Source organism: Setaria italica, chromosome IV (assembly GCF_000263155.2).
Source record: "Setaria italica strain Yugu1 chromosome IV, Setaria_italica_v2.0, whole genome shotgun sequence".
NCBI lineage: Eukaryota > Viridiplantae > Streptophyta > Magnoliopsida > Poales > Poaceae > Setaria > Setaria italica.
This window is the reverse complement of record NC_028453.1, coordinates 4,434,073-4,454,105: the sequence shown is the minus strand read 5'-3', so window position 1 is coordinate 4,454,105 and position 20,033 is coordinate 4,434,073. Positions and strand designations below refer to the sequence as shown.

Genomic DNA, 20,033 nt, shown 5'->3' with positions numbered 1-20,033 from the left:
AGTGGCTACATAATCACATGGAACACTTGATCACAACCGCATGCAACTAATAAATGCTGAGGACAGCCTATGAAACTGTGTATTGAAACTGTGCACTGGGACTCCCTGTTTCATTCACAAGAGCACACCTCATGGGATGATGTGGCATCCTTGGAAACAGTGCAATGAAACCTTGCACTGGGACTAGCCTGATGAATTGAGTTGATTGTTGCCTTCATGAATGCGTTGGAAATTGTTTTTTCAACCAATCCCATATCCGGAAGATTATTTGATCGAGGACACTGATATCTGAAACTAGATTGCCTCCAGCTGGTCTGATCGAGGATGCTATTATCTGAACTAGAAGGTCTCGAGGTCTGAAACAAGCCATGGGGCTGACTGGGAGAACACGAACGAGGCCCTACCGCCCTAGTCAGGTCAGGTCAGCCCAACAGAGAAACAGATTCCAACCAGGCAGTTCTCTTCTTGCTCGCTTCGCTCGACCTTGATCGGACTCGCGCTGCAGGCCGTTTGACTCCGACTAGGCGACTAGAGCTTTTGATCGACAAGCGAGCAGCCGAGCACTGCCACGTGGCGTCCAGGTCCAACTGCAGAATCGGACACAGGCACACCGGCCGGCCATAAAGCGCACGGTCTCGAGGCGCCTCTCTGCCCACCGATCTCTCCTTGCATCCACTCCTCCCATCCTCCTCTGCCTACCGATCTCGACGAGTATCTCGCCGCGAACTCGCCTCGTCGTCGGTGCAAGACCCGTCGCTCCGTCGTCAGCTTCAGTACCAGCGGCCATGGGGAAGAGGAAGTCGCGGAGCACCAAGTCGATGGCGGCGCCGAGGAAGCCGCCAAAGCTGGACACGCTGTTCACCTGCCCGTTCTGCGGCTACTCGGAGGCTGTCGAGTGCCGCATCGACCTCAAGGACAGGATCGCCAGGGCGTCGTGCCGCATCTGCGGCGAAAGCTACTTCACCAGCGCCCACGCGCTCACGGCGGCGGTTGACGTTTACAGCGATTGGATCGACGCCTGCGAGCTCGCCAACGAGGGCGTCCGCCGCTGCCGGCCGCGCCTGGTTGAAGCCTGAGGAGGATACGATCATACGAAGACGATGTGCGATCGTGCTGTAGTTAGTTTCAGCCTTTCACGTGGTTTCATCCATGGATCGGTAGTTTTTTTTTTCGGTTCTTTTGTTGCCCGGAATTGCAGAGCAGGAAGGAAGAGGCATGTGATACTTTTGTCATAACATGTCAAGTTGTGCAGACGGTATAGATCAAAATTCTTCTGTGTCAGGAGAGTTAAGGCTTGCAGAGTTTAGTTCTCTCATCGATGAAGAGTAATCCATCCGTCCAGACGAAGCTAAGAATGAACTAATTCAGTTATCCTCTTTTCTTAAAAAAAAAATTAAGGCAGGAGGCTCCAACTCTGAAAGAAATCCGACAACACAGAAAAATCGAAAACCACGCACTTGAAATCGGGAGGTTCAGGAGTACAGCGCTAGGCCATCATGTTGGGGGCCTGATGACCCTGCTGAACAAAGGACTGGCAAACACTGAATGGATGAAAAGCACATCGTGTGTTTGCAAACGCATCAGAGCAGCAAGGATCGTTCTGAAGATCTGAAACATGAGCAACCTTTCTCAACGCAACGCTCGACTCATTTTGCTGAGAATATCAGGAAACAAAGACTAGGAACTTCTCTGCATAGCTTCATCACGCAAATGATGTAACCGTGATTTTCTTTTGGGGTGAACATTTGTTTGAGCTAATCTAGTTGACATCTTCTGAAAGATAAATTCAACAAACATGGAGTCTTTTTGTGTGTGTGTGTGTGTGGCAGGAGCAACGTACAGACAAAATCAGCAACATATATTCCTGCCATCACCCAACAGAGACGAAGATGGTACTAAAAACATTATTTCCACATGACGCTTTCAGCCGTTTTAAGTTTTGCATGTAAAAGTTCAATTCAAACCGCTTTGATCAGGAGAACGCGTCCAATTTAACCACCAAATATAGAAGAGTTGCTGCACTTTCTGAAACCATCTTTTGATGTCCTGTGTAGGGACAGCCGATTCTCATGTCACTGTATAGGGACAGAAAAATGCTTTTGATCTCCGAAGAGATGAATTGCGAAGTTGTCAGAAGTTCTTCTCCCGTACCCCTCTATGGGCTGGTGCATCAGATATTTGTGTAAAATAACACCTCACTCCCTCAGCATCTGAATTGGCAAGGGAACATGAAAACAATAAGATAGGTAGGCAGCATGACATGGGTGTTACAGAGTAGAAAAAATAACAAAGAGTAGGCAATCAGATTAAGAATCTATCCACTTTTCCTTTCCTCCCCGTATCTGATACACGGATGCAACCCCTGCAAGCAAGATTCGTCGCCCAGGTGTCCGAGCGGCGCCCTGCGATTACGTGAAGTCTCTCTGCACTCGGACTAGTATTGCTCCGCTGTACCTGCACGACTCCGGAGCAATCACGGCTTGCGATTTCAGTAGCCTTTCCTGCATTGTCCGACTGGCATTCTGTTGGTGGACATGGACTACAAAAGTTCCAGAGCGTCGATCTCCACTCGTACCTCATCCTTGCCCTTGAAACTGTTCGTCTCGTCGCAGGAACTAACCAGGATCTCAATCTTGTATGATGGCGGCATCAAGACAATGCTCGTCTTGGTCAGACTTGTAGCCAGAGCTTCTGGGCCTTGTCCTCAGGCGGCTCTCCTCCCTAGCCGACCGCGTCCGGCTCCGAGCGGTTTGCCGCCCATGGCGTCGCCATGCCCAGCAGGAGCCCCTCCTGCCCCCCTCCCGTGGCTAATCCTCCTTGACGGGACCTTCCTTAGCATCCCGGATGGCGAGGTTCACCGTGTGCCCATACCCGATGGCACTCATCGCTGCCATGGCTCCGTGGGCAACTGGCTCTTCCTCGAGCACGTTGGCGGTGGATGCTCACTGACGAACCCTTTCTCCAAGGCTGCTGTACACCTTCCTAAGTTGCACACCATTTGGTGCCGTGAGAAGACGAATGCGCACCCGAGGCCGAGATATCCGGGGTCTACCTAAAGTTGGTGCCCCTCTCGTCGCTGGACCCGTCGTCACCACATTCCGTTTTTGCTGTACTGATCATGGACAACGAATATGGGTGTGAAATTTCTATCTGCCAACCCCGAGCTGCCTCTGCATTCAGGGTGCCCAACCACAATCACATCCTTGACGTTGCATTCTTTGATGGAAAGCTGTATGCTCTCTCACAAGAGAAGCTCTTTGTTCTTGAGATTGATTCAAACTACAAAGGTACGGCTAGGATCCCACCCATGAAATGCATAGTCGATAAGGGCTATGACTGTTTGAGATTGATTCAAACTACATTCCAATCTTTTGCCGATAAGGGCTATGACTGTTTGAATTCGGGCTGAGCTCTTTTACGGTACACAATACTATGTTATACTACTGTTCGAAAAGGACTCGTAGGTAAGGATCCGACAGTTGAGAATAATTATATACTACTAAAACTTTAAGTTGTAGTATAGATAGTATGCATGAGTAGTATGGGTAGTATATGGATATGATTGGAAATATATAAAATAGCATTGTTGGGAGATCGACGGGCGCCACGGCATGCGGGTGGTGGTGGTGGCCGAGCGCTGTCAGATCGACAGGCGCCGCGTGCGGGTGGTGGCGGCGGCCGAGCGGGAAAATGTCGTGCGGAAAAAATCCCTAAATAATATATGCTGTGCTAATTATAATTTTACCCATACCAAAAACAGTCTATACTCTATACTACCACCTGGTAGTATTGTGCACCGTAAAAGAACTCTGGCTGTAGATTGTTGCAAGTAAGGTGGCTGGTTGGAGTCTTGTCCACCGTGCCAAACGAGGAACGGATGGAACATGCCCGTACTCTTTCATTTGACCTCTTTGAGGCAGACTTGACCTCCAATTCTTGTGGTCAATGGAAAAGGGTCAGTACTTTGGGAGGCCAAGCACTCTTTGTTGGCACACACTCCAAGTCTCTGCCTGCTTCGGAATGTGGAGCTCAGGAGGATTGCATCTACTTCATGCGTGACTATGATAGGGGAAAGTTTGATGCAAATCCTTTCTGCGACTCTGGTGTGTTCAACATGAGAGATGGGAAGATCGCACCCTTGTTGCCGGAGACTGCAGTAAGCTGGGCGTCCGGCATGGTTCTTCCCTACCCAAGCTATGTAAACCTTATTACAAAATAGCATACTTGTTTTTTTTTTTGAAAAACCGAAATAGAACGCTTGTTGTTTGAATATTCTCATGCAAGTACTTCTACCTTGGAATCTGGAGTGTGAATATATCTGTATTTTGGCAACAAGTTTTTGTTTTTGTATTAATATTTAATTTATGCTACCAATACAGGGCAGGAAGGAGCAGACATGTGATTGTTTTCACAAATTATATGAAGTCGTGCCTATGATTAGATGGTTCCGCATAAATTGCGGAGCAAGAGCACACGGGTGTGTCATGAAGAGCTACTTTGTTCATGCCTCCCTTTCTTTCCCATCCAAGCTCGGTTGACATGTGCAGAGCAAATTTGATAGCCTACGTGATGAGGTACTAGAAAACGAAACCTGAAACTTAACGCAGCAACTGAGCAACTTGATAATTCTGACGGGAATCCGACAATAGCAACTGGAGACACGGGTGTTTTGGGGGACAGAACAAAAAGGGCTCGCAGACACTGAATTCAATGAAAGAACCGGGGCACCCAACCAGCAACGACTCCTATATACTTACTGACAGTCATATGAAAACCGTCTAGTTTGCCATGGCTTTCTGGCCAGCCCGGAGCCCCAGATGGACGGTGGTTCTGTGAACCTGTGATTGTGCATGTGCGCTCCTAGCCGCCATTGACTACGAACTGGACTGATGCACCGCGAGGTTCGGCAACTGAATTCACAAGGGAACAAGTAAAACAATGAGAAGATTAGGCACCGTGTCATGGGTGTTGCAGCAGAGATGGTAAACTAACAGTTATAGTTTTGTGAATAACGAAAAAAGAAAAGGAGCAGACATCATTCTTATTCTGTGACTCGGTGCTGAGGACGATGATCTCCATAATCTAAACCTCGTTCCGAGGCAGGTCGACGACAAGAGGGGTTGGCCGCCCATGCGAGAGCCCATACAGTGCTGACCCTGAATGTCCGATGAACGGCGCGTGATCGGCCGTGTTCCAGATAGTTTCAGGCGATCTGTGGCTTTGATTGATTCGGCCCTCGAGCCTGTTGCCGAGTTGGGCTGCTCTATGTTTAGCTGTTGTGAAAAGATCGCAGATCAATGGAACGATGTAGTCTTGTATTGCTGGCAGCAATGTTATGTACTATGTGCTATGTGCTATGTGCTATGTGCAGTTGATTCAGTCTTTCGGTTGTGGCCACTTGCTGAATTCACAATTCAGTCTTCCGATTTTTACCTCCCCTGAGACGCCAAATTCGGAGATCACAGGCCGATTTGATCGAGGGCACTGATATCTGAAACTAGAAGACCTCCAGCTGGTTTGATCGAGGATGCTGTTTTCTTAAACTAGAAGGTCTCGAGGCAGTTCTCGCTCGCTTCGCTCGACTTTGATCGGGCTCGTGCAGCATGTCGTTTGCCTCTGACTAGGCGACTACAGCTTTTGACTTGCGTCTCTGCGTCTTGCAGAAAGACAAGCGAGCAGCCGGGCACTGCAACGTGGAGCCCAACAGCAGAATCGGACACAGGCACACCGGCCATTAAGCGCACGGCCTCGAGGTGCCTCTGCCCACCGATCTCTACTTGCATCCACTCCTCCCATCCCCTGCCCACCGCGAACTCGCCTCGTCGGTGCAAGACCCGTCGCACTCCGTTGTCAGCTTCAGTACCAGCAGCAGCCATGAGGAAGAGGAAGTCAAGGACCTCCAAGTCGATGGCGACGCCGAGGAAGCCGCCGAAGCTGGACACGGAGTTCACCTGCCCGTTCTGCGGCCACCCCGACGCCGTCTGGTGCCACATCGACCGCAAGGACAGGATCGCCAAGGCGGCGTGCCGCATCTGCAGCGAAAACTACTTCACCAGCGCCCACGCGCTCACGGAGGCTGTCGACGTCTACAGCGAGTGGATCGACGCCTGCGAGCTCGCCAACCAGGGCGTCCGCCGCTGCCGGCCGTGCCTGGTTAAAGCCTGAGGAGGATACGAAGACGATGTCTGATCGCACTGTATTTAGTTTGAGCCCTTCAGGTGGTTTCGTGCATAGATTGGTTGTTCTTACTGTTCTTTGGTGCCCGGAATTGCAGGGCAGGAAGAGTAGCCTAGTAGGCATGTAATGCTTTTGTCATAACATGTGATGTTGTGGAGATCGATGATATGGATCTCACTTCTTTTGTCTCATGATCTGAGGAGAGTAGCCCAGGGCACCTCTCTGCACCGATCACAAACCAACGCTGCTCGTTGCATCCGTTCCTCCCCTCGCCGGCACGCTGAGTTCCGAAGAGTCTCTCCGGGGCTTCCTTACTTAGTCAGCGAAAGATCCGTTGTCGGCTTCAGAGCTGCTTCCTAGCAGCCATGGGGAACAGGAAGTCGAGGGCCTCCAAGTCGATGGCGGTGACTAAGAAGCTGCCAAAGCTGGACATGCTCTTCACCTGTGGTGCTATTTAAGTGGTGTTTTCATACATATTCTTAGACTAACCCACCATTTAGCATCTGAAATAACCTCGTTTTCGCGTATGCATTGTATTTTAGAGAACATTGAAAATTGGACCTAAATGTATATTTTTGGATAAAGTCTCGAATGAGCAACGAACCTGTCAAAAACGAAGGCCAAAGAGCCCAGGCCGATCGGCCTGGTGAAACCCAAGCCAATAGGCCAGGGGTCTTCTGACCTCCTCTAACGCTCATTTTTAGCAAGCACTCCTCCAAAATAACTTAAAGGTTAAAATTGTGAAGATATGACAAGTATCACTTCGGGATCAAAGAGAAATTAAAGAAGATCAAGCAGATATTTGAAAAGTTATCAAAGATCAATCTCATCCCGAAGCTATCGACGTGCCAGACCCACATGCATAAAAAAAAGGCAGTCAGTTAAAAGATCAACGCTATTTGCTAACATGTGAGAAATCTGAATAATGTGCCCGGGGATCATATCAATTCAACTTCAAACGAACCACTATGGTAAGAAATGCAATCTCCGACAATTTGTATAACCAGATCAGATTAGGAATCTGTCAAGGGCTGCTAAAGCCTAAGTTGCATAATGAATTCTACAGACTCGAGACTATTTCATTCAAATGCTCCTGCTTATCTACAGCATGTTTTAGATTAGTCCTAAGCAAACAAAGTATACCACCACCTCAAGCACAAGTTGGCTAAAATGTGAAGACCCAAAAAGCATACTGCATACAGCAACTATCCAAAAGTACAGAAAATTTCTAAACATCCCAGCTATGATAAACAGCATGCAAGTTACACTTGTCAGTATGATATTATGAGATCTAAACATCTATCATGCAGGTAGTTTAGTAACATGTTTTTATAGCAAATTGCCAAATTCAGAACTGCCGAGCTACCGCGAGCTACTGGCTATGTTGCAAAGTGTGCAGGTCACACACTCACACTGCCATTAGAACTTCGAACATCTCACGTGCTTTGCATTACACAACAGCGGTAACTGAATGAACAAATCTGAAAAGTACAATTGTAGTGAGAACTAAATGTTCAGAGACAAAATAGCTCCAAATACTGTGATCCGGCGAGAAAAGACCAAGACCAAAATAGCTCAAGTACACACATCAGGGACAGACAAAGAACTCCAATGGTGACGTCGTAGATGGCAGACGATGACCTAACCCCCATGCTATCCACACACCTTGATGCGATGCAGATTAACGAGCGTCGGAAAAATTCGTAAAGCTTATCCACAAGCAGATTAATAGAGTAATAGGGTAACTTTTGGGTAACTGTTAGGAAATGGGAATGCGAGCAGGATTTACTCCCTCTGTCCTATGAAGAGTGCAATTCTAGTTTTTTCAAGACATATTAGTGGTGGCTTAAAAAGATCTGATACCCTTGTTTATTGGCCAAATGCAGTAAATTTTAGCATGCAAATCAGATCTGATGACTTAGTGAGGTAGATAATTAGATTCAATTTCTAAGGTAGATAGTTAGATCCAATTTCTAGGATTGCACTTTTTTATAGGATTTTTTTCAAATACTAGAATTGCATTTTTTATGGAACTAAGTGAAGAGGTGCGAGAATACAGAAACCATAACTAAGAATACAGAAATCATAACTGTTGCTCGCTAGGAGCGTGTGCTGCAGAACTAGATGAACTTTTGAACTAGCGATTGATAGAAACCCGTGAACTTGTCAGGAACAATTAGCTAATTGATAGGTTTAGTCTTCTTTTGGAAAAAAAATCGAGTGTGTATCTTTATATAAGAAGGAACATAACGTTTAGAAGATCGTTACATCGCGGGCCAACCGGAAGCACGCACACGGAACTGCAACCCCACAATGATTTACACTGAATAAAACAACTAAACAAATTAAATCAGGAGACTAGCAGAACTACTAATGCTATGTGACTCTAGCAGAACTACTAATGCTATGTGACTCCTCCTGATGTAGGCTATCCCAAGAGACGCAGGTGTTTAGCACCTGCTTCGCACCATAAATTCAGTAAATTGGAGACTTTGGCACGAATAAGGAAGAATAAACAACGATCCTCGTCTGCGTGGAGGTGCGTAGCGTGCACGATCCTCCGCCGCCGCACGTGCGCCCCGTCGGGCAAGTGGTCCATCGCGGCGGCCGCCCGGGTGGTGGTGTTGGTGGTGGCCGCGACGAGCGCGTGGGTTTCCTTGGCTAGTTGGCTTGTTGGCGCCGTTGCGAGGAGAAGGGGGAGGGAGAGGCGACGCCGCGATGGCAGACATTTCGTGGCGATGGCTTCTCCTCTACAGCTGGACTCGCGAGCGTTTGGTCGGTTTGCACCTTCCGCTGACACGTGGGGCCATTGTCTGGTCCTGGATACGCTGTCCAGTCGGGAATGGCAAACACGATCAAGGCCTTGTTTACTTCCCAATTTGGGATAGGCAAAATTGGCATTTTACCATAAATGCGCAACTGTAGCGTTTCGTTTCGTTTGTATTTGTGAATTATTGTCCAAATATTGACTAATTAGGCTCAAAAGATTCGTCTCGCAAAGTACAACAAAACTGTACAATTAGTTTTTAATTTCGTCTACATTTAGTACTCCATGCATGTACCGCAAGTTTGATGTGATGGGGAATCTTCTTTTTGCATAGTGTCAAAGTTGGAAGTTTGGAGGGAAGTAAACATGGCCCAAGTTCGTATATCAGTCTGTCAGACGCACGCGAGCATGATCCAGTGGACAGGCAGCGGCCTTCGACTCGCTTCGTGCTCATGTCCGGTGGCTCGAGCTCGCCTCGCCTCCTGCTGACAAGTGCCCCCGCCGGATCGACCTCAAGCGCCGGATCGCCGAGGCTCCTACGCAGTTTTCAGGCGGACATGGATGATGGATGTTCTCGGATTTGTTGCCTAGTCGAGTCGTCTTCTTTTAGGTATCTCCAGATATTGCAGATCTGCGGAACAGGCGTGAGAGTTGGTAATGTGCAGCAATTGACGGTAAAAGTTTGACAAGACGGCAAATCAGCGGAACGTTTGCGAATATCGCTAACAAAACACGAGGTGCTAGGGCCAAGCAGCGTCGTGTGCTCGTGAAGATTTTGCTGCAAACACAGTTGATTGAAGAATACAGCTTTATTTTTTTAAAGAGGGTTACATAGGACAAACACAATCATGTACACCACACACACACACTTAAGAATAGATACTACTTCCCTCATTGCGTTCCCTCACTGCGTGTTTCTAGAGAGGAGATTGGATCATTGCGTGTTTCAAGAGAAGAGAGAAGAGATTGGAGAATCTCTCGAGATTGGAGAGACTACAGTATCACTAAACACGTCCGCAAGTGTACTCGTTGCAACACAGAAAAAAATCTAAAATATCCACCAAAATTTATCCGGGACCGAACCTGCAACCTCTTGAGCCGGGTCCTATAAAGCAAGTACAGAAACAGAAAACAATGGGAAATCACTATCAGCCTGCGTGTCAAGTTCAGAACTATCAGCATAGCTACGAACCAAAATCTTACTGTTACCATGGCGTGCACTTGTACATTTTTACCCCGTCTCTCAAGGGTTGGCTTACAACAAAAAGGTATAATACAAGCTAGAGCAACATTTGGGGTGGGGGCTTACAGCCCGTTGCTATGGGTACAACCCGTTGCGTCAGCTTACAGCCTTACAGGTTCACACATCGCTGTCCAAAACAAAGCTCAGTGCGTTTCAGATACAGAGCTAAACATTTGGGGTGGGGGCGTCCCAGCGCCTACGAGAAGGTGTCCTCCCTATCCCCTTCTGCGACCTCACCCTCCTCGATGTTGCTAAACTCCAGGAAGTGTGTTGGCCGGTGGTCCTCGTGGTAGAAGTCCCGGGGCATGCCCAGCTTCATATTGTACTTCATCAGCGGGTCATGCTTCACTCCCATGAAGTTGAAGTTCCAAGGGACGTTATCTGGAACCTGATTGGAACAAAAACATCAAAGTTAGTGTTGGAGCAATGTGACTATAAAGATGCAAAAGAGAGGTTTTGAAGTGTGTTTAAACAAGTACATACCATATAGAAGCCAAGGAAGCGGTCACTAAGAAGCATCTGGACCTTCTCATAATGAGTTGGGAGGTATCCATGCGGGTTGCTCCCATTGTCCTTGTTGCTGCGTCCCCACTCGTAACCGCTTGGTGTCAGCTTGTATGCAGTCAACGAGCAAGATCCTGGCGTGAAGCTGCATGTCAGAATGATGCACTTCTCACCATCCCATTGTTTGTTGCCCTCCAGAATCTTAGCGTGTGATGTCAGGTCCTGGAAGAACAATGCAGTTAGTGCCATGAATTCGGTCAAAAGAAGGCAAAAAAGGTTAAGTGTAATAAACTTCTGACAACAGCTAAAAAATGCTAGATAGGGTTCAAACCTGTGGTGATAGCTGTGGAGCTTCATTTGGCTGGGTATGCATCCATCCCAATGGTTCCAGGTCATTAAGGAACTCATGCTCAGGAAGATTTGCTGGCAGGGTCACCATCTGGTGAGTTCCATGCTGCGGTGGAATGGCTATACACCTGATCTCTTTAACTTGAGGATTGTCCTGTGGACTCAGCCCATACAAGAATCCAGCGATTTGTGTCCGCAGATCTGCTACGCATATGAACTTCTTCAGTATGTTCTTTGGCATAATATAAGTGTAGCCAGTCTCCTGCAATCAGAATGAATGCAATCAGTAACCATTCAACATTTCTTTTGAAAGAGATGCACTTACTGTACTGACCTTTATATCGTCAGAATTGACATAAATGTGATTGACACGAAGATACAAGTTTGTGGCAGAGATGGCCCTGACACGCCAATCAGTCTTCGATGCGAACGCTTGTTGCTCGTATGGACTTGTTGTCGTGATAATGAGCTCATCTCCATGTACATTCGTTGTCCTTGTGGTAACAGCAGTTAACTGAGTCGTCTCTCTAGACTGCAAAAACCAGGTGAAACCAAGAGTGAGAAAACTGACAGGATTATATCTAAAAAAACAAAACACAAGGGCAACTATTTATGTTTTACCTGTTTCTCAATCTCAGCTATCTGTTGCCGCTGCTGTGATGGTGGAGCAATTTCAGCACCAAGTATGATATCTCGAATTTCAGATTGCGTCAGTGCAGAAGTATTGACATTGTTTTTCTTTGCATAATCAGAAAGAATGAGGTCCCTTAGTGCACATTCAACCTTCAACCACTGTTCATCATTCAAAGTTGGCCATATATGATGTGGTTCAGTAACAATTGTTTTGTCAGGTTTGAGCAACATCTTTGCCTTCTCGTTATTCACATGTAGAGCCCGTAGAATAAGTACGATACGAGAGAATGCTGTGTATGAAGAGATACTTTTCAACCAATCATCATATATATTATAAAGAACCATCTGTGGTTCAGTTGCCTTCAGAATAAGATCACCAAACTTCTCAATCTTTAAGCAAGCCTGGAAAGGAAGTTGCAGCTCACTGCCCTTGATAACAATGTTAGGGAAGTCGAGTAGATGGACCTCCAATGGATCCAACATGCCCTTCCTTGTCACAATAATTTGCTTTGGCTGCTCTTCTACAGGCAGAGATCGAACCAATGCAGCAACCTCCTCAGCTGTTTTCCACTTGGCCAGCTGTCCAAGACGCTTTTGCCCCGCCCATACACTTGTGTGGATAACCTGCACATTATGATCCATACTCAGTTCAAATCTTCCATGTTTAGGCCTTTAGGGTACTACAGCAATAACAAAAATTACATGAAAATTGGAACAGAAATCAGAAAAGAACGTACCTTAAGGAAAAGTTGACCAGTTCTTGGATTGAAAATGAAAATAGCACCGTTGATTGGTTTTGTGGTCAAGTTACCCTCAAAGGTTTTGTGAATAGTGACTCGATACACATTTGTATCATCCACAAACCATATGATTTGATTGCTGAAGATCTCTCCATAGTTTTGTGAAGACAGATATGGTTCAGTGGGTTCAGATGAGTACAACTGCAGACCCTTCCTTATCCTCTCCCTCAGCACATACAGAGCAGGATTTGACTGAAACGGAAAGCCAAGAAGGTTACTCAAATTGGACATCTATTACAGTACAGTGATCATCAAATCAAAAAGAGCTAGATTTAAACATAGTTTATACCTTCATGATCTTGTTCATTGCTTGCTGAAGTAGGGGCTTTGACCCAGGGAACCAGTTGCCAAAAGCAGAGTGCAAATTATACGCTAGATCAATTCCAATCATCACCCCTGCAACAGATGTCAATGAACATTAGCTATATTCAATTCAAACAAGCAAAGAAGACAGGAAATTGGCAGTTCATGGACACTCAGAAGCATACCAGTAGGTGATGGGTAGATGGACATATTGTCTGTTGTGTAATCCATGAACTTGGCTCTTGTATAACGTTCTATGTCATGCGAATCATAATCTCCCCAACGCAGTTGAACATCAATCCAATACTTGTTACTTGCTTTCTGATCGAAGAGATCCTTCGACTCAGAAACTAAGCTTGGTTTTGACATCTGCCATCTGTGTGCAGCAAAGAGGAGGATATCTGCGCATGAACTGTTCATCTTGTAACTCTTCCTGGGATGTATTGTCTCTTTCTGTACAGTCTCGATCTCCAGTGCATCCAACTCTTGGTCCAAAACTTGGCAAAGATCCATAACAACACTTTCATGTATCTTCTGCCACAAATGTGCACGGAAGATCTGGATCAGAGAAATCTTCAATGTGGGAATTTTCCCGTGCATGAATATCCCCGTAAGATCTAGCTGGACCTGGAAACCAACATACACGTTTGCACGATTGATGGTTGGTGACCACCACAGGGTAAATCTTCGATTGGGGATTTGATTGAGCCCAGAACGCTGTGCATTTGTCAGTTTCTTGTATTTCATAGACTCTTCGAAACCTGATGCCTTCTCCCAAAACAGACCCTCCCAGGTAGGGAAATAAGTTCCTTTAAATAATGTATGTTCCAGGATACCTTCTACACCACCAAGCGCTTGAATGACATCAGTTCTGTAGTTATTTAGGTTCCAAAGCTTCCCATCATGCCGCTGATGTGTCCACCAGAATGGGTTCTGTTTCAGCACTTGATATTGCTTAAAATCTGTTCTCACTCTCCATCCTTTATCATAGGCTAGCGTATGGCGGTCCTTTTGGAAAAGAGTGTTGATACGAGGTATACCTCTATCCCATGAGTCTTCAAGATCCTCAAGGGTCAACCGTCTGTTTTGAGATTGTGCTTCCTGCCTCTTCAAAGCATACTCAGCCCAAACACGCTGTGAATCAATAAACTCACTCTCCCATGGCTGGATGTAGCGATACAAGTTAGGAATAAGCTGGTCCTCTTCATGGCTCATACCACTTCGGAAATGTGTTACACCAACATCTGTCTGCTTACTGTACCTAAGATCGCTTTGTGGTATAAGAATATGACCCATCGACAGCATTCCTAGACCTCCAATTTCCTTAGGTGTATAGAAGATGACAGGAGGAAACCTACTAGGCATCTTTGAATTCAGGCCAATCTTTATACGAGTCTGGATCTTGTTTTCACATTTGACAAGTAAATCCAAAAGCTCCTGCGTATGGACTGTTGCTTCGCGGAAATATGTCATAAGGCCAATGAGAGCTGTATTCCACTTGTTGACTATCTTGGTGAATGTTGTTGACCCTGATGACATTAGAATCTGCCTAACACGGTTCTCAAACACCTTCATATGCTCATCATCGACTCTCAGAAAGGCAATTGCTGTCCTTTCTTTTGTCTGTTCATTCTGCAAATTCCATACTCCATCCTTTGTGTTGCTGAATGCCTCCTGAGTCATTCGTATCTTTGGCAGTATACGGACTTCAAACCCACACATGCTAAAAAGCAGGTTTGGATTGTCCTTGCTGTAAACAGAGACAAAGCTATTCTCCCATTCTAAGGTTGTAATACTCCTTGGAAGGCGGTTCTTCATATCCCAGAACACACTTCTTCCAAGATTTACATCATGTTTCATCAGCCTCATTCTTGCATCTCTAGGCCAACATTTCTTGTTATTGTAGCCAACCATGTTCTCATTGTTAGGATCAGGATGTTCTGTCAAGTACCGCTGAATTAGATCTCGCGCTTCCTCATGAGTGAAGCGGAACAATATGTGCACCTTGTCAATATATCGAGAATACAATCTGATGGGATGCCTTGTCTCAATTTTTGTGTCAGCATATGTAAGGAACTCATTTGGCATCTGAGGTGGCCCAGCAAGCTCACTTGCACGTGTTAGACCGAGAATCAGGAGATCCAGCACAAGGCCATAATACTGAACAACAAAAGATGCAAACTGAAGCCCTCGAATGAGACCATAAGAATTTGTGTGGCTCATGTCCTTGTAAGACAACACAACATTGTTCTTTGCAGTAACATAATCAGCTATGTTATGATCTAAGACCAACCGAAGAAGCCTGTTCAACAGTGTCAGATCAATTTTTTCAAAGAACTTCTCAAATTTTGTCTGGAGCATCACAACACACTGTCCATCACTTGTGTCCCATACATCCTGTAAATTGTTTATGCCCTGGCACCATTTATAAACAAGTAGAGGTGGTGGTTCAGAATCAGCAGGCTTCACCCAATTTGGGAAGAGATGGCGTTTGTCCCCCTCGTACCACAAGTACTGGTCAAGGTATGCATCAGTGATTTTTTCAAGAGGTTCGATTTCATATACTGGGATCAAGTAGCTGTATAAGTCCATGAATTCTATGCCAACTTCTTTGAACGCCCGCTGAGTAAGAAGATGCCTTTTAATCCTTGACAGTGCTTCGTGTGGATTATCGTAAGCCTGTTCAATCAACCCAAGCTCCTCCCGTTGCAGTTGGTTCAACCTAACTGCTACACTGTATGACTCCTTCAGCCTTTCCAGTGCAAGAATAAGAAGTTTGGTGTCATGCTTGTATGATAGTGGCGGAAAAGGAATTGGTGAGAACTTCCTTGATTCCAGCCAGTGAACTGTTGTTGTATAAATAGCAACAGCTTCCTCAGGAGTTACATATGGCCCATCTTTCAGGTAATTGTGTTGCCTCTCTTGTTCTGCCTTCAGCCATAGACGAGTTAACCTTCCAAGATTTTTCCGACAAACAGTCTTGTCAACTGTAGCACCACGCCTGATACGCTCACGGTTGTAATGAGCAACATTCGTCCACCAATCTGCCTTTGACTTCACATAACGAAGAATCATGTTCTCAATAGGCACAGGTAGGCCAGGGACTTTCCATGGGATATTTGCCTTCCAGCATCGCCATGCCTCACTAAGATGCTGTAATATAGTCCGGGCCTTGTTTTGTTTGATGCCCTCTGGCATAGCATCTAGAACATCGTGCATAACTGCAGCACGAAGCTCCAAATCAAAATGAGACTCAACACGTTGCTTTGTTACGGTTTTGGCTACTCCCTTCGAATGCCGACCCTCAAACTGCCTTGCCAACAAATTACCCAACCAGCGCTCCAATAATGGGACAATACCGCGAAGGAAGAAGAGCCACACTCTCCACATTGGAGCCCAAAACCCACAGCCAGGTCCTTTTCCAACAGGGCCAGTGTTGAAACGGTAATATATCAAGTGCTTCAGATCCTTGCACATCCTAATCTGCCTCATCAATCGGTACTTGTACCTATACATACCAGTTAGCTGGCCAACATGAGAGAATATGTATTGCAGACCATCTGCCAACTGGAAAGCATCAACATTTCCCAGACGGAACTGGATGTTAGCATCAACGACCAACTTAGTAAGTCGTAAAATTTCACGACACAGATGGAATGCATTTCCAAAACGAGATTTTTTCCTTTCCTTTGTTGTAAGAGTCTTCACGGGTTTCAAATTGAAATTGTAGTCTAAATGAAGATAGTTAAGATTCTTCCTGTGAATCAACAAGTTCAGCATGTTGTACCCCTGCTTGCAAACTTGCAGGCCTGCTTCCGCCCAGTCAAGCTCAGTAGTTTGGAAAAACTTTGTTGCTTGGAGTGAACGGAACAGATGCTTCTTTTTCTGAGCCTTGGGAGGCCTATGATGTAGCTCATTGAGTACATAACACTTCAACAGCTTCTGGTAACTCACACGAACTTTCACAGGATAAGCTGGTGGGCTGAAAACAGGCATTAAGAAAGATAAAAGTCAGTTGAGCGGTAATATGAATATTGAAATATACAATAGAAGAACAAGGAATAGACTGTGTGTGGTATCAAACTAGCACTCACCAATGCTCCTTGAACCACTCCGATACAAGAGGAATGTCCTCTGCACGACGTGTTCTGCCAGATCGCATGTTAAAAGGCTTTGGAGCAAAAAGCAATGATATACCAGCGGCTGTTGTATCAGTGTAGAGTTCAGTGCTTTTCAAGAGAGGTTCCACGTCTTCTGGGAGACAAAAATCTTCATCATCATCCTCTTCGGTTACTTTCCTCTCCCGACGATCAACCTTGTTAGTTGAAGTGATGGGATTTATCAGAGGATCATAGTAGAATGCTGGCAAATCTGGATCCTCTGTCTTGATATACATTATCATGGGGGTATGATAGATCCCAAGTCTCACTTTCCTTGGCCTGTTATTGTATAGATGAGGGAAAGCAATCCTATACTCAGTTCGAAGTGGCTGACGTATGATGAGTTTATTTATGTCATTAAACTCATTCCAGTCCTCATCACCCTTCTCCATATCACGGTACAGCGGTTCAAACTTCGGACCCCCTGACAGAATATAGATCTGTTAGTTCTAGATAGGAAAAAAAATAGCACATATCGAACAATAATGACAGTAGGCAGAGTTTCCCTCTTCTGACAAAATATATGACAATATATTAGATAAAAAGAAGATGCGTTATTTATCCAAAGACCTTGCCACTAGGAAGACAGATACACAACATTATACTTGGTGGGCTAAATTTTCGTGTACCCGTTAACATGAAAACTTCAATCCCATGAAAGCCTACTTGGTTCTAACCCCACTGGAATAAAAGGTGGCAAAAATCATGACAGTGACAATAGCTTACGAAACTTGAAGCGGACATGCATACCTGGAATGCACATATTTAGTGCTTTGGCAGTAAAGAAAGATTCCATATCAAACAAGTAGAAATAATTCCTATCAATCAGGTCTGACAACAGCTGGCCAGCAAGGCGATATAGTGTTGCCATTATGGGAAGAGATAGATGCCATTTCCTGTAGCTGGGGCCGTTTATAAGCTTGGTCTTCATAAGAGGCTTGTGGTCATAGAACCATTCATATACAGCTGCATCTTCTTCACTGTCCAACTCCAACTGTATGGCCTCGAGTGGTTCAACATCCAACAGATTATCAGCATAGTCCAGTGGAGGCTCCTCATCATCAAATGGAGGAAAGCGCATTCGTTTAAAATGCCGCCTATCCCTCTTCTCTCTCCGCATCATGATCCACATTGTACCCCACTGAGAAGCACATTAAAAAGGCAGGTTTAAGCATAAAAGAAAACATAAAGTACATGTAACAACTGGTTGTACAGTTTCACAAAGAATAGCAGTTTCTAGCATATAAAAAGCTCAATATGTAAAAAGGGTGTGAGAAGTCTATGGATTGTTACCTGTGCAAGGTATATGGGTTCCACCACCCAGGGGATTTCATTTACAAAAGTGATAGCCCCAGTAATGTGATACAAAATTTTCACATGCCGAACCTGAAAACAAAAACAAATTACTCAATGAAATGCCACAAGCCTGAGTGATTACACATAAAAAACTATTTAACTGTACATCTAAAAGGACATGACAAATACCTGCTCCCAAGGCATTGGCATGTTCTCCAGTAGTTTGTAGACAGCATGGGGCACAAATTTGAGCGCTCCAAGATAAACACGCTTGTCGTGCCTGTACTTCTTGGAGGACATGTCTCCGTGATCTCTGTAATGAAATAAGAAAGCATAAATAAAATGCATCTTAAACAGGACATACACTCTACAAAAAGAAAGGGCATCATCGGAACATGGAAATCCACTGGATGTATAATAAAACATATTTATGCAGATAAAAGGTCCAACCAGCTAGCACCTGAATGCTAAAAGGATACATCTCAAGTAACACAAGCTATGGATGCCACCTTTACCATAGAAACCTTCTCTCAGATCCCACAACAGTATTAAAACAGCTATGAAGACCATCGCTACCATGGCCTACATCATCCATTAATACACATAAATTGGGACTGAAGGTCTGAAGCCAATTTCAGTATCACAAAACATCACTAGTCACTAGGTAACAGCAAATGGGCGTGCATACCACACAACAGTTGAATTACCCACGCAGCTGTAACCTTCCAAAAGGCACATCAGATTCTCTAGTCGCACAGCATGTAACACTAAACTAGAGGCCCATCGAAACCCAATCAGTTCAAAGCTATGCATAACTAAAACAACCCGAACCCGTAGCCCAGCACGAACCAAAAAGCAATAAAACTTAGCCAGGATCATAAAGCAAAAGCCGAAAACATCTAAGGGGGAGGCGGATCTGGATGTTTACCTGATGATTTTGCGGACGTGCTCAGGAGGCATGTCCTCCTTCTGCGCCTCGACGAACCCAAACTTGCGCTTGTCTCCGTAGCGCTTCGAGTTGAGCTGGTGCCACTTGCGGGCCTTCTCCACCAACTGCGCCTCCAGCTCCGCCGGCGTCAGCGGCTTGGCGCCCTGCGGCGCCCCGGCCGGCGGCGGCGGGGGCGGGGGCTGGCCTGCCCCGGCCCCCGTCGTGCCCGGAGGAGGCGGGGCCGCCGCCATGTGCGGCGGCGGCGGAGGCGGCGCGCCGTTCCACATCGGCGACGGGGCGGCGCGGCGGCCTCCCGCAGCGGCCTAGGGTTTTAGCGTCGTCGAGCGGGGTGGTGTGTGTTCGAGAGGGGTCGGGGTAAAAGAGAAGGGGAAAAGATGGAGATGGGAGAAAGAAACCGATGGGATCGGTGTGGCTTGGGGATATTTGTATCCGAAGGGCCTTGCGACTATGATGGCGGTGCAAGCGAGCCGACTTTGGTGGTTTGGGCCGAGCTGTGAGCAGCTTGACGGGCCTTGTTTGCTGTGTCGGTTTGGGTGGGATGGCCCGCTGGCTCTTGCGACTTCTCCAATTTTCCAGTATTTTTCCGAGTGACGTGGTGGAATAAAATTGGGCAAACTGGATATGCAGCGTCAAATGGTTAGCAACAACACTTCACAATTTTGCTAGCAAACGATTCTTAATTTTAATATATCTTTCATTTTTTTATAGCCGTAGCATGCATTATGTGAATTGTAACGACATCGAGCTTAAACTTTTCACCGTTGCTTTCGTGAAACTAGTGCATTCAGAAATCAGAGTTCTGAAATATCTTTTGATTGAATTGTTGAATCAGTGAGCACATAAAACAAGGTGG

The 20,033-nt window shown here is 45.9% G+C and overlaps 2 protein-coding genes across 2 annotated transcripts; one reads left to right on the top strand and one right to left on the bottom strand.

Moving 5' to 3' along the window:
• The first annotated feature begins 785 nt into the window (after positions 1 to 785).
• On the top strand, positions 786 to 1,076 carry LOC101764740 (transcription elongation factor 1 homolog). The gene has a single exon (XM_004966642.1). The coding sequence runs from the start codon at positions 786 to 788 to the stop codon at positions 1,074 to 1,076; it is 291 nt and encodes a 96-aa protein (XP_004966699.1).
• An 8,995-nt stretch (positions 1,077 to 10,071) lies between these two features.
• LOC101780669 (pre-mRNA-processing-splicing factor 8A) lies at positions 10,072 to 19,523 on the bottom strand. The gene is made up of 13 exons (XM_004964688.4): positions 19,160 to 19,523; positions 18,421 to 18,544; positions 18,229 to 18,321; positions 17,686 to 18,076; positions 16,870 to 17,359; positions 12,961 to 16,757; positions 12,762 to 12,868; positions 12,410 to 12,664; positions 11,661 to 12,296; positions 11,374 to 11,571; positions 11,023 to 11,301; positions 10,671 to 10,913; positions 10,072 to 10,575 (listed from the first exon to the last, which is right to left on the bottom strand). Exons 1-13 carry the CDS (start codon positions 19,444 to 19,446, stop codon positions 10,384 to 10,386), a joined length of 7,092 nt encoding a protein of 2,363 aa, XP_004964745.3. The 5' UTR covers positions 19,447 to 19,523; the 3' UTR covers positions 10,072 to 10,383.
• Positions 19,524 to 20,033: the final 510 nt, after the last annotated feature.